This window comes from Mytilus galloprovincialis, chromosome 7, assembly GCF_965363235.1.
Source record: "Mytilus galloprovincialis chromosome 7, xbMytGall1.hap1.1, whole genome shotgun sequence".
In the NCBI taxonomy this organism is placed as follows: domain Eukaryota; kingdom Metazoa; phylum Mollusca; class Bivalvia; order Mytilida; family Mytilidae; genus Mytilus; species Mytilus galloprovincialis.
The window spans coordinates 67,247,747-67,266,721 of NC_134844.1; the positions used below are offsets into that span (position 1 = coordinate 67,247,747).

At 30.1% G+C, this 18,975-nt stretch overlaps 2 protein-coding genes across 2 annotated transcripts in view; both read right to left on the reverse strand.

Annotated features, from left to right (window-relative positions):
* The window catches only part of LOC143083515 (uncharacterized), a 344,761-nt gene extending 342,822 nt beyond the window's left edge, over nt 1–1,939 (reverse strand). Inside the window, exons 1-2 of the mRNA XM_076259769.1 lie at nt 1,699–1,939; nt 320–565 (exon numbers count right to left, since the gene is read on the reverse strand). Coding sequence (XP_076115884.1) covers nt 320–565; nt 1,699–1,816 — 364 coding nt within the window. The 5' untranslated portion in view covers nt 1,817–1,939. The remainder of the gene's footprint in view (nt 1–319; nt 566–1,698) is intronic.
* Nucleotides 1,940–3,521: 1,582 nt separating this feature from the next.
* LOC143084246 (immunoglobulin superfamily member 22-like) lies at nt 3,522–15,614 on the reverse strand. Its single transcript, XM_076260655.1, has 6 exons — nt 15,539–15,614; nt 13,485–13,793; nt 12,142–12,259; nt 6,508–6,617; nt 5,902–5,928; nt 3,522–3,787 (listed from the first exon to the last, which is right to left on the reverse strand). The coding sequence occupies exons 3-6, from the start codon at nt 12,198–12,200 to the stop codon at nt 3,522–3,524; spliced, it is 462 nt and encodes a 153-aa protein (XP_076116770.1). The 5' UTR covers nt 12,201–12,259; nt 13,485–13,793; nt 15,539–15,614.
* Between the last annotated feature and the right edge of the window lie 3,361 nt (nt 15,615–18,975).

Sequence of the window (18,975 nt, forward strand, 5' to 3'; positions counted from 1 at the left end):
TTTAGATCAAAACACTTACAAATGAATTGTAATTCTGTGTCAAGATTTGAATATTCCATTAAACATCAAGGTCGATTGGGTGTTTTATATATACATTCAAAGATGGCTTAAAACACTAACACCAAACTTAATTTTTACATGATCAAGACAAAGTAAATGACAGAATACTGTCTGTCTTTTACTATGTCTTGATCATGTTAAAATTAAGTTTGGTGTTGGTGTTTTCTTTACACTTTTCTTTACACTTAAACTTTACAATTATAATGAGATATAAAACATTCTTTTTATTTGCATCTAGGAAAACGTATATGTTCCTTACCCTCACCAACGATCCATTCACCATCGCTTGTTCTAATTTGGCATTTTCTATTTATATCAATTCCATCAGTGCTTTTTCCTTTATATTTTCCCTCGTCTAGAAATAGTAGTCTATGTACAAGACTTGTCTTTCCAACACGATCTTTTCCTATGACCTGAATTCTAACATATTGTCTAACCTCTTCTCCGGATTTTATTGGATCCATATATGCATTTCTTTCATCTGCACTTATTTCCCTTGGAATTTCTAGTATCAAAAATTTTTAAATATGATCATAGTTAAATCGTTTAAGTGGTTTCTAGTTGTTTACCTACTTATGAATTGAAACAAAATGTCATGATGATTTTAATGTCAACCGGCAACACAAATTGCAGATTTATTCTACCACAAATAGCCAACGCTATTAATTATAAAAAAAAAGATTAAACACCCATAACATGCATAATGCAATTTAACTTCGACTGTTAATTTAATACATTTGTGTAGATCAATATAAGTTAATAGACACTATATTTAGAACCTTAATAGAGCATTCTGCACCACAAATTTAAACGAGCATTAACATAATTAATGGCAGTAATAAGAGTGTTTATTTTACTAAACTTATATGGATTTGCTAGTAAGCATTTCATTATTACACAAAAAAGTTCAGAGAAGTCAAAAAGAAATGACAAAATCTTCTATAGAAATTAAATTAATCGTTTTAGACATCTAAATAGTTTGTATGTTTTGTTTTGATGACAATATGTGTAATTTACAAGTTGTTTTCCATCTTATCAAGTCAAACCGATAATATGAAATTTCTAGACTCCATTCAGCAATTCGCTCATTGCCTCACTCGTATAATGTTTCTTGTAGATCGTGTTCGTTTTGTTGATTTATTTTGATATTTACAGTTGTTTTTTTTTTATATAAAACAAATGTAATCTTTCATCAGAGTTATATACATAGTTTTACAGGTAACCAGCAAACACTTCATTAGTTGTTAGAAATCGTCAATCAAAGGTAGTTATACCTACCTCTACGGAGTCATCAGTTAATATGTTAAGTATTTACTAGGTAAATCTAAGATTCTTGGCATTTTTGCTCTTTTAAATTTCCTCGCTCAATTATAGTGTTCAATATATTAAACAATGATTTACACTTTACTATTTTGTCCAATTCCACCCAGGGATTATGTTGTTTTATTGGGAAAAAGGAACGAGGAATAAAAAACCCAAAATATACCTATAATATATTCAGCCAAATTTTGATTGAAATAAGTCCATGAGATTCAGAGGAAAGATAAGGACTATGAACATCGAAGGACTACTCTTAATGGTAAAAGATATTAAAAATAAAAATATGACCCTTCCAAACGACATTAAAAGAATACAAACCTTTTATCTTCAGGTGCATTTTTCTTGAAAACTTTCCAACTTGCACACAATATTCTCCACTATCCCTTGGTTTTGTGTTCCTCAGTTTAAATTCATAGTGTGTATCTACTGTGGACATTATACAATAAACAGACGGCTTTATTTCATTGTCATCTTTAAACCATTTTCCTGATGGACTCTTAGGCCAAACTTTACAGGAAAAAATTGCATCCTGTCCTTCTATGCATTCAATATCGTAAGGGTCTTCAAGGAAATAGTCTGTCAAAGACATACATTGTATGTGAAGGGCAAATGTTTTAATCACAAAATTATAATGTAAACGAACAAATACATATTCACATCTTTTGCATATAATTTGAAACATAGGTTCGCAATGATTAATGATGCTTAAGTTTAGAATGAATAGGAGAAAACAGGAATATACGATTACGAAGAATCAATTTGACAATATAGGATACTATGATATACATTTTTTACCTTTATGTCAACGATTTTGTTGTCAATAAACACATATTATTTTTTTTAAACAGTACAGATATGAAAGCGCCTTTAAGTTACACTAAATCAAATGACCTTAGAGTATTTCTCTGCAGTGCCAAGATCAAATTAATCTATTTAGGGAAATTCAGTAATAAATATCATTTACCGACAGCTTTTTCAGTTACCATGGTTACGCACAATTTATTAGGTTAGGAACATTAGTGTTATTATGTAAGACATTATTCAAAATTATCAACTTCGTACTTTATTTGGCTTCACGAACCGTCCGACTTTCAGTATTGCCATGATTAGAATTATAATAACATCTGGACTTTTATAAATATGTTATTGATAATGTCCGAGTACACAGTTATTTCGTAGTGCATTTCTTTTCGACAATAAATGAAACTTAAACAAATCCCACCTGCGCTTTCTCAATAATATTTTGTTGTCCTTCTTTTGGGACAAATTATATCAAAATTATAGAAAACTTCATCAGCTCTAGCTCAAAATATCCATAATTTTATGTTAAGGGGGTCTTGAAATCTTTTAACAGCTTCCGAAGTGCTAATTTTTTACCTTTTTCAGCTGGACATAATCACTACTTTACAATAATATTTATGACCCAAATTATTTTACAGTGTCATTTCACCCCTTACTTACTATATGAGGCATAAAACATGAAGAAATAAATTTGGAAGGGGTATCACAAATATGGCAAGTAACACACTGTCCACAATAAGGACTATATTCGTGGACAACGACAATCAAAGGACGATAACTGTGTACTCGGACCTAATAGGATAGAAAAAGTTGACCAATCTTTATAAAACTTGGTATGAACAAAGCTTAATATATTATAAGACTGCTGAAAAAGTTTCATAGCAATAGGATATGTATTATAGACAATATGATTAATTCTATATTCAACGTTGCGTGTTAAATTTAGACGCTCAAATTGAGAAAATTAAACTATCAACATGTGGGGCTTTTAAAATTAACATATTGCAAAAAATGTACTTGAAATGGAAAGAAAACTTAGAAATAACATATCGTATTTGTGTTGCTAAAGCCCAACACAATACATAGCCTTGGCTATATCTAAATATGAAAGAGTTCTGAATGATGCTATATCGAGATTTTTGCAGTTTCACTTTCAATTCAAGAAGCTTGAAACATTAATGTTATAATGTAAGACAGAGTTTAAAAACAAACTATTAATGTTGGTCTCCGTCAAACACAAAATGAGCAATACCCATGGTATGTTTACACTATGTAAGATCTGTGGTCAGTACAACTATTGCTAAATAAATTTAAAACTGAAGCCTCAGTTTTTTAATAATTTAGATACCTGTAATGTTGAGTTGTATTTTTTTGGAAAATATTCCAACTTGCACAGAATAGTCTCCACTGTCACTTTCTGTTGTGTTCTTTATTGTAAATTTGTGTTGTGTATCTTCCTTTGAAATAATGTACTTTTCATTTTGTGTAAATTCTCTGCCATTTTTCAACCATTTTACTGGCGGTATATCCGGCCTAAGTTTGCAAGTTAAAATTGCATCTTCACCCTCTATGCAATGAATGTCATTGGGTTCTTCGAGAAAAGGATCTGTAAAACATGTTTTAAATCAGATAAAAAGTATTAAGATTCTACGTCATAATATTACTATGAAATTATTCACGCGATATAATGATATTCAAAATCCGCAAAAAGAAGAAGACGAATATGCACTTATATTTTCAGTAGATAAAGATTTTGGGATTTTATGTTCATTTTATTAATAACGTACATGTATATGTATAGTATTTAACCTTCAGATGCAGCTTCTTAATGCAAAAATGTAGACAAAATATATACCTAAAGGGACAGGCATAAACAAAAATACGAAAGCAAATATGTTATTGATATATCATGTATATGAAAAACGTTCTATAACATAGACACTTTACATGTGATGTCACTATGACATTTGGAATCACACAGACATGTTTACACTGATATTTTATTAAGACTAATTATTTAACAAATAGGTTTTGCAGAAAATAGAAATTAACCAAGGTATAAGCCAAAAAGATATCTCATTTAAATTTGAAATTTAATTTTGATAAAATCAATTATGCAATAAGTTATAAATTTTGCTTAAGCCTTGGCTATATCTTAATATAAAAGATATCAGAATGATGCTAGATCGGTTCAATTCATGAAGGTTGAAATATTAATGTTATAATTTTAGACACTATATTTAAAAAAATATCAATGTTGGTGTCTGTCAAATACAAAAAGATTAATACCCATGGTATGATTACATTATCTAAGATGTCTTGCCAGTACAACTATTACTGAATCAAGTTAAAGCAGAAACCTCAGTATTTTAGTAGTTTAGATACCTGTAATGTTGAGTTGTATTTTTTTGGAAAACAATCCAACTTGCACAGAATAGTCTCCGCTGTCACTTTCTGTTATGTTCTTTATTGTAAATTTGTGTTGTGTATCTTCCATTGAAATAATATACTTTTCATTTTGTGTTAATTCTCTGTCATTTTTCAACCATTTTACTGGCGGTATATCCGGCCTAAGTTTGCAAGTTAAAATTGCATCTTTACCCTCTATGCAATGAATATCATTGGGTTCTTCAAGAAAAGGATCTGTAAAAAATGTCATTAAGGTTCTACGTCTCAGTATTACTATGAAAATATAAAGGCGTTATAATGATATTCAACATCCACAAGAAGAAGAAGACGAATATGCACTTATATTTTTCAGTTACTTAAGATTTTGGGATTGCATGTTTTATATACTTTATATAGCATTTCAATTTTGATAATTGAATACAAACATTGATGCAATTTTGTTAAATACATTATATATACATCATAGTTACATAACTTTAAATGTATAGTTTTAGCTTTAAGTTTTCAAAAGGATAGAACAAATAAAGCTATTTTTATTCATAAGATTACGTTTTTATATTATTCATCCTGAGATTAAAAGATGTATTGGTTTTTACTACTGGTCTTAGTCTTCATATCGGGCATTTCAAAACTATTTTAGAGAAGTTTTATTGATGGTTTAAAAAGTGTCGGATTAAAACCAAGATGTCAACCTTACTCCAATCCTATTATTTTTGTTGTGACTGTAAAAAATCAATAGAATTCATTGACAATCCTTTAGGCATACAATTACAAAGGTAAATGATCGTCTGACCTGCAGTGCCAACGAAAGATAAAACCGTATTCAAATGATTACCAACAAAAAGGTGCATTCTTACAAATACTTTGTCATAAATATATTGACAATTATCGTCAAAATCTTTCAACGATGCATTACCAAATCAAGTCAGTAAAAGTTTCATAAATTTTAAGGCTAAAAGGATGATGTATTTAAACACATTTTGACGCAAAGTCTCATAGCGACTTCAACTGTATTTTCAGTCCAGTTCAACTTTGAGTGTTCAAAGTGAAAAGAAGATAATACCATAATTTATTAGTCTCTAAATATCACGTATTTTTTCTCTTTTTTTCACGATTTGATGACAAATTGGGCAGGTGAAATCTAACTAAAAGTAACTTTGTCGTATTGGTAAAAACGTAAACAAAATTGAAAACTAGATAGACTGACATGTTATCAATTTCAAATACATACATGAAATATGAAAACTAAAAACTTCAATACACGGTATAATAGACTAAATTCCTTTTTCATTGATAAACGAAATTACTTACTTATTAATGGCACATCTTCATTTGAACCTGAAAATTAAGATAGAAATGTCTGTATTTAATGATAAAACTGGCGAACAGCAACACTAGACACATCTGACAGACATTTCAGGACCTAAGTTCCCATGTTGATATATTTATTTTAAAACTTAAGTGAGTTGTTATTTAGTTAAGACATAATCAAAACTCAAAGTAATTACAAATGAAGATACCCCTCCCCCCCCCCAAAAAAAAAAAAATCTTGCCAATACACGATCAATGGTTCCAATTTGTCCAGATTGTCATTTTAGTATTCTGGTATTACTGATATTCTGTTATGCTGTAGTTTAAAAATTAAAAGCAGATACAATGTGTATTTTGATGATCTGTGTGTGTTTATCAAATTAACTATGAGTTGACGCTGATGTTTAGAGCAAATAATTGATGTATGTCTGTATAATATTGAAGATGAATTGCGTACTTTTATTATGCAGTTTTAAAATTGATATTTTATGACATATATGCTAATTGTCGGATCTTATCGGATTAGTATACACCAGAGAAAATTGCATTATAATTTTTTTATTGAACTAATGAAGACAACCCAGATTGTGTTAAATATCATATTACCTGCATTTCTGTTTCCAATGTTTCTGTGCATTTCTCTTCTACGTTTCCAAAAGAAGATAACAGAAGAAACAACTGACACTACTACGAAAACTCCAAATACAATACCAACACTGCAATCAACAAATAGTTCAATTACCGATAAACAATGACAGTTTTGAGAAGAATGTATTAGTTAATAGATATTGTTATTATACTTCAGTGTGTTTTTTCTATATAAAAAGTAATGAAATAGTTGTGCTATTTCATTTCACAGAACCATTTGCCAGTCAATAGTTTTAAAGACTATTGCCCCGGTGAATAGTTTCATAATCATCTTTCCCGTACTTTTTCATGCTTCTTTTTCATTGGACGATAATGATGTCATTGACTACTCTGCTTGGTTACGTATGCTTTGCAACGTCAAACTCCCGCTAATATTTTAAACGGTGGAATCTGTTTGTGTTGATTGTAATTTCACTTTTAAGAAGCAATTATAAAAAAGAAAAAAAAAATCTTCACGGAGATTTTTTTGAAGATCTAAAATATAGTACCTTATTCTTAATATGGGTTCGCTCTCCGTATATTAAAAGTGAATTTGCGTTTGGTGTATTTTAGCTAGAATTTTTTATAAGCACAGAACGTTTAACACAAGTATTTCTAGTCTTGATTGAAATTAATGAAATATTTATTAATACAAAACGAATTATAAAATAAAGTATAGTTCAGCATGTGCATATAAAGTTATGTGACATTTTTGTTTTCTTTCAGATGATATATACACTTTTAGAAAATTAGTTATTTGGTATATATATAAAATACTTAATGGCTGTGTTGTTCAGTATAATAAAACACCTAATGACTGGGTTTGCGGGTAATAGCAAGTTTGTTGTCCCTTCGCATACCAACTATTGCTCTCGGCTTTGCCTCGAGCAATAGTTGGTACCTCAGGGACAACAAACTTGCTATTAACCTCACACCCAGTCAATAGGTGTATAATATTCATTATCTAAACTATGTGTTGAACGTTGGCATACCATGCCTATGATATCAGATCTGCATATTGACACATGTTCCTAGAGTCAAATATTAATATTGATGATGCCAAAAATTAAACATACACAAAATTATAGTCCTTTTGTATGGCTCAGTACTAGTACATACCTTCATTGTGTTATATAAAAATGTAAATAAATATTGTTTATTTCTAATAAGTCTACTATCAAACGTTATTCAGGACAACATTTCTTACAAAACAAATTCAATGAAGATACAAGGACTATAGTTTTGTACACACCACGTTAGTTTTGTTGACAAACGATTTATCCGTGACACTCGGATAAACAAAATGTGCATGGGCAAATAAAGTACAAAATGACGTTAAAACCTGTTAAGGACATACAATTTCGAAAGTGTTTACCAAATAAGGTAAAGTACTCTAATCCTTGAGTACATAATTCTAAATAATCCGCAAAAGTCAAAGTGTAACTCCAGTAGCATGTATATATTATTGTCTTACAATTGTTATTTGCAGAAATTATATCATTTAAGTTTTCACATCACTGTTTCGTATCACACTCCGTGTAGTTTGATACATGATATACCTCTTCAAACAGATAGATATCAATCCACAACCATAAGATAATGTCAAATATCTCTTTTCTTGGAGTATAATAAATTGTATTTGAAATTGCAATGTTCTTCTTTTTTATTAACTTAATTGTCGAACCTTTAGTATTGAAAATGTTAATAAAAAAAGAATGTCAGTAACATACTTTCTAGTGTAGAAATCTTAAGGTTTGCCTGACTCAAAGGAATTTAACAGATACATATGAGACAAGAGTATTTTCTCGAGTTCATCGAGAATATTAAAAAAGATAAATAACGGAATCGTATGAACACAAAACGGAATGAGACACATTTGGTCAGTCGTCTTGACGGTAATGACATAATTAAGACAATATGGTTCTAATTATTATATGAGTTAATTCAATGAAGAACATAACGTACGGAAGCGTTTTTGGGTCATTTATTTTTTTTAAATTTTATGTTTAACTATAATATATTACTAGTAATATCCATTTTTCAACTTATAGTCTTGAAATCGTCAATTTTAATCTTGCAATTATTAACTTTCATCTTGGAATTTCCTTCTTTAATTTTGTAATTATTAACTTAATTCTCTGAATTCTCAACATTAATCTAGGAATAATCAACTAATATCTTGGAGTTTCCAACTTTATCTTTGAACGTCCAACTTAATTCGAAATATTAGGCTACACGAAGCTATAAAAGACTTTCGATGCATCCCTATCTTTCTTTTAAATTTTACAAAAAAATTAGCCGTGAATTATAGGTGGTTTAGGTATGTATAGATACAATAAGCTATTAGCTAGAAATAAAATATCATAATTTTAAAATTAAAGCTAATAATTTCAAGATAAAAGATGAAAATTTCAAGATTACAGTTGATCATACGTTTACAATTTTGGTTTATAAACGACGTTACTGAAATAATTGAATGTTTCTTAAATTTGGTAGGCCAAATCATTTAGAAATATTATGCTTTTAGAAAACATGTGGTCCACTGCAAACCACGGTGGAATTCATCCGCCATTGATAAGATTTTTACACCTCATGAATTTACGACAAACATATGAATACGCTTTGAAAAAAAGTATTTGTATAATGCCGGAGGTGTGTTTGATGTCACGTAAGTTTCCAAGCTTAGTTCCCGTCTGTTTATTAGGAACTTCACACAACAGAATAATCAATACTTTTAATTTCGCGTCACAAAATTCATACACATGGTGATTTTCATGATTTGTTTGTAAATATTGTCTAGCTCATTGTTTTCAGAAAAAAAATGATTTTGTACATTCTTTAGTGTAGTTTTAATAATTTCCCTTTACTGTCCATGCTACTGTAACGTATCAATGAACTACCTTCTGTTTGTCCAAGATAAAAATTAGCGTTCGATTTCTGCGGATTTTATGTTTCCTCTTACCTATCTAGCATCAAGACCTCATTTCAAGCACACATTATTGAATTTTTTGGTGTTTAATTGCTCTTCAGCGACATATTTCATTTGGCAATTTAATCTTTTTGATTCAACACTTTATGAAACGCACATTTGGCGTACCAAATGCCTGACATCTCCAATGAGTTTTTATAGTAAACAGATACTTAGAAACAATGATCAACGTCCAACTTTGACTTTCTCAAAAAATACTAAAATCAGCATTTTATTTGTCACTTTCTTATTGTTTGACTACGTATCAGATATATACCATAGTGGAAAAGTGAAGAAAACTTACCAGATTTATGAACTGGGTGCTAAACTATATTCCCTTTAAGCTATACAGGTAGGATTCTTAAACTAAAGCATTAAACTATAAAGGTTAAGTATAGTTTAACATGCTTGCTTAATAATGGTCCTGTAGTTTCACATTATAAGAATTTTAGAAGAATTATCGACTACGACATGGAGAGCAAGTGTTTGCTTTTTATTGTCTTGTTCACATGGTTTTACGTATTACAATTAAGGAAAGTCAATAAGAAGAAAATGATGAATCAATGCTTATATATTTAATTTACAATAGATAAAAGAACGCCCAAAACAGATAATGTTAAGATTGTTATATATAGATGATTGTTTTTAAACAATTAAATTATCTGTATTGCACTTAATGCTGTTAAACCATTGTCTTAGCTTACTGCATTGGGCTAAGTATCCCTGTATATATATTATATATACAGGGATAATATATAATTAAATATTATTAAAATGTTAGTATTATACAATTAAACATAATACATAATGAAAATAAACATCAATATAAATTAGGGATGTCAACGAGTACTCGAGTATCGCTCGGTAGTAACGAGTATCGAATACCCAAATGATACTCGACTAATCGGTTTCCCGTTCGAAAGCCGTTACCTACTGATAGAAATATTATTTTTATTAATAACACCTCCCGGGAATTTAAATATTAATCAGAATTAATCAAAAAGAAAATACGATTTGAATGTTTGCGTTTAATTGTAATTTGAAATCCTCAAAACATACGTAGGCTATGAACAAGTGCACTTTTCCTCCAAGGCTTACACTTTTAGTTAATCATGTCTTAGTCATTCCATCAACCCTGTACCGTCAGAGGAAATATTTGCATTTGCTTTACTGTTAGTTACGTCACAAATTTGAGAAAAAGTTGACAAGATAATAGTTCTTATTAAGAACAAGATAGTTGCACACTGTGTCGACCCTCAGAAAATTGTTAAAGGTATCCGGAAGTTCTAGTTATCACCCCTCTGCTAATCATTAGATGTGTTATATTACGATTCCAAAATACTACTGTTTGAGTTATCATTTAAGAGATAACTGTATTGTATTTGAAGCTTTAAGGACGTCCATCGGTAGTTTTACTGTCGCAAATTTAGTTTACCTGGCGACGCGGAGCGGAGACAGGTAAACGGGTATTTGCGACAGAAAAACTACCGATGGACGTCCGCAAAGCTTCAAATACAATACAGTTATCTCTATTATAATGCAAAACAAGTTTATAATTAAATTGCAATCATTATTTCAGTGTAAAATGTTCATTAAAGAAAACTCCGCGAAAAGATGTTATGTTCTTTGGTCCCTACACTAGGTGACGTCATAGGTATGTTTCCGGCGTCAAACATAAACACCGGGCGTTTTCTGGCTTCTGTGCCGCTTCAGAATGTAATAAAATTTGATAAAAAGAAGATTTTTAGGCGCAACAAGTGAGTTTTTTGTTTATTATTGTAGAAATAACATGTCAATACATTCCGAAATTCCAAATGTCGGCTTCCTTCGTTACAGACAAGGAGATAGAGAATTTTACGCTTGCTGTTATCCAATCAGAACAATTGTTACAAAATAATTGCATTAGAATTGTCTATAGAGGTAAGATAATTAATTGATTAGATTATTGCCAGTTAACATAATTAGTGCATGTGGTAAATGAGCTATTAATTATGGCATAAACTTCCTTGGACTATTATCTAGTCCTTGGTTTTAATGTTGAGGGTTTAATGCCATAAGACAACGTCGCACTATACGTAAAATTGGTATAATATTGTGTTTCGAATTTTTCGAATCCCTAATATAAATTGATTCCTTCATTGATTTTTGTGTCTGCTTACAAATCGGAAAAAATAACGGATGTACACCTTACCGTTTTGTGATTATTATTATAAATGAAACAAAGATAGAAATCTTCAAAATTTTCAGAACGGAAATATACGACATAATAAAACTAAATGCCAGAAGAAATATTAAAACCGGAAATTTGTTAACCTGTACATACCGTAAATGATAGATGTAGGTAACGCGTATGTTTGAAAAATCAACACACACTTCTTCCCTTAAATAATATACCAGGAGGTGCCAAATAAAATTGCATCGTAAATAACATGAATAACCTATTTATTTAAATTTAACATAATTTTATACACTTACCTATATATTTAATTCTATTAGCATGGTCAAGCTTGTAAGCTTGAAAAAATAAATCCTTCGAATTATAAAAGAATAAGTAAATTCCAATTACACAGGTATCCTGTGAGAAAGTAATATTAAGATGATAGCCAATAAAATCTTTAGAACTAAATTACAATTTACAAACTTACATTTCTCCAGCGGACAAATGTCTGTTATCGATTGGACCGGTTTGTTGTGTAGTACCCATGTTCTCAACAGAAAGAGTTATGTTATGAATTGGACCATTGTGTTGTGTAGTACTTATGTCTGTAACAAAATAGATTATACAATGTACCATAAATCAACATAAGTTGATGTTTCACAGACCATGAATCCTTCTTCATGTGTTAATATGCAATTTTAAAATCATTCGCAACAGCATCAGCCAATTTACTTAAACAAAATTGATGAAATCCTTTTAAAGTAGATAACGAATCAACCTCGTTGATAGGTCTTTGATCTTCTCCTAGTTTAGTACTATTATTTTTATTCTCTCCTAAAATATGTAAAACAAAATGACAAAAGCCTAAAAATTGGTCAACCGTTGTCGCTATAAAGAGTCAACTGGTCAATTTAGTTGTTTTCAATTATTTATACATCTTCCTGATAATTTAATTGGTCAGTTTCGCATGATAAAAGCAACTTAAAACACCAAAGAAATCAATGAAAACGGCAACAACGGATACTTAAACTAGCATGTATAAAAGTCAACGGACGAAATTGGTCTTTTTTATTTGTTTGTAAATCTTGTATCGCTAAATTTTCTTTTCACAACAAATATATTTTCTTTATTCTTCTGAATTGCTTTTATAATTATAGTTCACCGTCCAAGTTACATTAAAGTATCTCATGACCTGTGAAACACTGTCTGATTGTCCAAGAAAACAATGTTGTTCGAATTCTGCTGACTTTAAGTAAATTCTGACTAATTTATCCTCATCACCTCTTATTAGTCATAACTTTTCGGAATTGTTTGGTTTTCAATGATCATCAGCGTCATGACTGATTCGGAATTGTTTGGTTTTCAATGATCTTCAGCGTCATGACTGATTCGGCCGTGTAACCTTTTTGATTCGTCACTACTTAGTCTAGTGTTGACGAAACGCACGTTTCGGGTATCAAATGAAAGCCTATATACTGTATGAGTGTTTAGAAAACATCACACCTACGAAGTTTCTAATGAAGATAAAAGGGGCGTTTGCAGTAAAACAAAACTGCCAAAGTAACTTATGGAAAATTTTCTACAAATATTATTAACTGGACTTATCAAGTGAATGGGACTATCTTGAAATAAAATGAGATGTATGTTAAGTCAATGTGACAGTTATTTTTCTTATATCATCCCACATATGCCTTTGTTTCAATCCAAAAGTATTCTTTAGCATGTTTAAAGAAAACTCGACAAACAGTCTTGTGTTGTAGCAGGATGTGATGATTCAATCACATCAAATTTTCAAAACGACATATTTACTCAGTGGTAGCTAGTACTTACAATTAAAAACATTCTCTTCCAGTAGGGATTGTTTATCGCCGATTGTAGAGCCATATACACAGGCATATGAAACATTAAGATCTTCTTTAGTCAGATTTTGTATAACTAAGGTGTATCAATCCTTTAAAACCTTTACGTCATATTTTTTATTTGGTCGTCCTTTTTTAAGATCTATGAATAGTGTCTGTTGTGCTGGAGTGTACTTATCCCATCCTGCAAGTTTTGGGCAGCAGTTTGAAACATTGCAAAATAATGTCACATTTTGTCCATAATCTCTTACTTTTTCAAGAACCTTCCATTCTAAGTCACCTGAAATATATGTTGTTCTTTTCTTGTTTAAATAAAAGGCTCCATTGTGATTAATATAACATGCATACAAACAATAATGAATAAAACAGTAATGTTAACAAGGCCAACTAAATGCTTGATTGCTAAAGCTAGAATCATATTATCTAGTGTCATGTAAAATTAAGATTCAAAATTTGTTCTTTAAATCATTCCAAGTCGTTTATTGTCATTAAAAAGCTTCTATATATAAAGATGCTTCATTTGACTAAAAAGGATATCAGCAAAAAGGTTTCAATTAGAATGTATATTGAGCGCTGAAAAACACATCACTAGTGTTATTTCACTTAAATATATTCATGAGGCTCGTTTCGGAAATGTTTGTTTGCATGAGAGTGTTATTTTGCTAGGTATGATTCCCTTCCTTAAACAAGATATATCTTTCCACATTTGTAATGACCAATTTGTTAATGGAAGAAAAGTCGGAAATATATTGATAAGGTATTACTTGAGGAAGCAAAAAAGCAAAAAAAAATTAGACATTGGAATTTTGGCGGGAAAACGATCTCTCTTGGTTTTTCATAGCTTTATCATTGACCAATTAAAGTTCTCAATAACAATTAAAAAATGAATAAGTTTTTCTAAGACAAATGGCTTATAATTATACATGTACAAAATTTATGAAAAGAAAAATGGGGGTCCATTAGTAAATATTTTTAAGGCATTCAAATGGATAAAACCAGAGGCAGGATTTCGAAAACCTGACAAAAATTCCAAAACATGACCAGCAAACATCCTTAAATAATGTTTATACAAAGAAAGAGGCTGATATTGTGGTAACTAAATCGGAATAGATTAATGACCAGTTTTGACAATCATGTGCATTAACGTTCAAAATTGAAAAGGAGACAGATTAATATAAGCAATTGTTGCCTGGTGTATGTACATATTTTCGACGGTATGAATCAATGTAACTGCTTGAAAAACTCGGTTAAAAAGTGTATTTGTAAGTAACAAACTTGGCAGTGAATCCTTTATATTTACTCGCTTCTGAAATTATATAAATATTAAATGCAAAACTTTACAATGTGCAAATTGAAATTATCACTAGTGTCGTACACGTTTGGTTCAACCAATACACAGTCTACATGTCCACGTGCAAGTTAATCAACGGCATGATACACGCAACTTATGATATTATATAAGAAAAAACTAATTCATAAACAAATACAAGCAATACATCTATAATCACATTATAAAGGTTTTGGTCTGTAAAAGTATACAATTGATAGATACACGCAACAGTAGTATACAGGTGTCCAAAGGTTATGGATGAATTGAGATAAAACAAATCCTAGTACAAACAAAAATCGAGAAAACACATCAACTACATTGTATAAGATGAAAGCAAACAAATAAACAGCAGACCGAATAGTGCGTCAATCGCAACAAAAGTGTTATTTTCATTGGTTTTAAAAAATGGGTTCAATTCAACAATTCATCATTATGCATACATTGGCCAGAGGTTTATGTACAGGTTCAGATCATCTCATAAAATTAATGTTCATACCAATACGTTAATGTCCCAGTCCCAAGACATGAACCTCTAGCCATCTCCGGGTGGGGAATTTTCAAGCAGATTTAAAAACCTATAAGTGACCTTGAACTAGTGTCCGTTTCTTTTGTCGAATATATATCTTTTTGGCACATTCCTCTCTTTTATTCTCTATTCTACTTATAATATCCTAATACTTGTTTTATGTACCCACCTTGTATTTTCAGACATCTGATTAAAATAATCAAGTTTACAAGATACTTCATATCTGTTATACTTCGTCAATCCTAAAAAAAGAAATATTACTATAGGTAACCTGCAGAATGTACGAATTTCAAGTCATTTTCCTAAAAAAAACTAAATCAACAATATAGAGTACATAAAATAAAAACATCTAGATGATAATAGCCTAAACAAAATGACAGTAAATAATGCAAAATGTTCGTAACATCACAGCAAGTGATTAATTGGCCAAACTAAAAAATGCAAAACTTAGACAGCATCGTCAATTCTTAAATGACCGTCAATAGTCAAATTAAATCAATTCAAATATACAAAACAACACCCTGTCTGATGCCTGAGTAAGAAAAAAAACCCACTAAGCGACAATAGCTGAATACATAATTCAACTTGATGCCGCAACATATACATATAGGAGTAACGTGTATGTGTTGTTCATTTCCAAAATGTAAAATTAAAGATCAATTGGTTCAATTGAAAGCATTTGAAACATGTTTTTTCAACAAATCGGGAGGAGCTTACAGTCTAATTGAAGATTTGTGTGATACGGATGATTGCCGTTATTTCGGATCCCCTATCAGTGTCACCAAGATAATTTAAAAAAGAATCAGTGCAACTATAACATGGATTTAAAGTCTGTTTTACACTGTGTCTCACTTTAATTTGCGAATACACATAAAGGTATAGTGTTTACAATTTTTAAACAGATCAATGACCTTTACTTGACACTTTATTGCTGAGTTTATCCCAACACGCCTATTCTTAGATGGACTGGTTTATAATAAGCGTTAAAGGTTAAATTCAGTTCTGGTACTTATAATGTATTGTAATCAATATAGGGATGTATCATGTATATCACGTATTTATTACTCTTTTTCATACAAATCTAAAAAATATCAGAGCTTCAATCTGACACGAACAGGGAGAATAGACCTATTTTGTCTTGTAAGAGATCGTATAAGGAGCATTTCGGTGTATGCGCGGATTAACACTACAATAATCATTACAATATATTCTATCTGTAATGAGTTGAAAAATGAGACATCAAAATAATTATCTCCCCCCTAAGTTTTTAAAAAAACAAATTCTGTTAAATTATCAAATCACATTAAACAAATATTCTTCAATAAATCATATTGTTCAAAATGCTTTACAAATAATCATCGTATCTATAATTTTTTGAACTATAGCTTTGTATTTCAATGTAATGATAAATAATATGCTTATCATGAATCAATTAACTTCATGCTTCTGATTTTCAACACAAGGCTTGTCTTGTATTTACACGTACTACTTTTGATATAAATTTAAGCATATATGAATAATTCATTCTAACAATTATCTTAAAAATACCTTAGACATTCAGTTTTGACGACAACTTCTTGTTTTCTAGAGGGATCACATGCTTTTGCATAAATAATTGCAAACAGACTATCGCAGCCATTTTGGACGCGTTTAAACATCAATAACCAGGTAACATGCGTATCTATGGTGACCTAAATAATCAATCAAGTATTTTTGTACACATTACACATATTTATCAATTTAAAATTGAATGGGTAGTCTTGTCTTGTCTTGAGAAACACGTCAACAAAAACGATTCAATATGATTAGAAAACTTGGTAAGGTCAAGAGCTCTCGAAGGATTTATGTTCACCTTTCTTTAGTCCTGCTGCATGCGTAGGGTTAAATTCAGTTCTGGTACTTATAATGTATTGTAATCAATATAGGGATGTATCATGTATATCACGTATTTATTACTCTTTTTCATACAAATCTAAAAAATATCAGAGCTTCAATCTGACACGAACAGGGAGAATAGACCTATTTTGTCTTGTAAGAGATCGTATAAGGAGCATTTCGGTGTATGCGCGGATTAACACTACAATAATCATTACAATATATTCTATCTGTAATGAGTTGAAAAATGAGACATCAAAATAATTATCTCCCCCCTAAGTTTTTAAAAAAACAAATTCTGTTAAATTATCAAATCACATTAAACAAATATTCTTCAATAAATCATATTGTTCAAAATGCTTTACAAATAATCATCGTATCTATAATTTTTTGAACTATAGCTTTGTATTTCAATGTAATGATAAATAATATGCTTATCATGAATCAATTAACTTCATGCTTCTGATTTTCAACACAAGGCTTGTCTTGTATTTACACGTACTACTTTTGATATAAATTTAAGCATATATGAATAATTCATTCTAACAATTATCTTAAAAATACCTTAGACATTCAGTTTTGACGACAACTTCTTGTTTTCTAGAGGGATCACATGCTTTTGCATAAATAATTGCAAACAGACTATCGCAGCCATTTTGGACGCGTTTAAACATCAATAACCAGGTAACATGCGTATCTATGGTGACCTAAATAATCAATCAAGTATTTTTGTAAACATTACACATATTTATCAATTTAAAATTGAATGGGTAGTCTTGTCTTGTCTTGAGAAACACGTCAACAAAAACGATTCAATATGATTAGAAAACTTGGTAAGGTCAAGAGCTCTCGAAGGATTTATGTTCACCTTTCTTTAGTCCTGCTGCATGCGTAGGGTTAAATTCAGTTCTGGTACTTATAATGTATTGTAATCAATATAGGGATGTATCATGTATATCACGTATTTATTACTCTTTTTCATACAAATCTAAAAAATATCAGAGCTTCAATCTGACACGAACAGGGAGAATAGACCTATTTTGTCTTGTAAGAGATCGTATAAGGAGCATTTCGGTGTATGCGCGGATTAACACTACAATAATCATTACAATATATTCTATCTGTAATGAGTTGAAAAATGAGACATCAAAATAATTATCTCCCCCCTAAGTTTTTAAAAAAACAAATTCTGTTAAATTATCAAATCACATTAAACAAATATTCTTCAATAAATCATATTGTTCAAAATGCTTTACAAATAATCATCGTATCTATAATTTTTTGAACTATAGCTTTGTATTTCAATGTAATGATAAATAATATGCTTATCATGAATCAATTAACTTCATGCTTCTGATTTTCAACACAAGGCTTGTCTTGTATTTACACGTACTACTTTTGATATAAATTTAAGCATATATGAATAATTCATTCTAACAATTATCTTAAAAATACCTTAGACATTCAGTTTTGACGACAACTTCTTGTTTTCTAGAGGGATCACATGCTTTTGCATAAATAATTGCAAACAGACTATCGCAGCCATTTTGGACGCGTTTAAACATCAATAACCAGGTAACATGCGTATCTATGGTGACCTAAATAATCAATCAAGTATTTTTGTAAACATTACACATATTTATCAATTTAAAATTGAATGGGTAATTTTGGTCATTTAAATATCTCTATTTGACAAGATATTTGATATCAAAATTTAATGTAACAAATTTC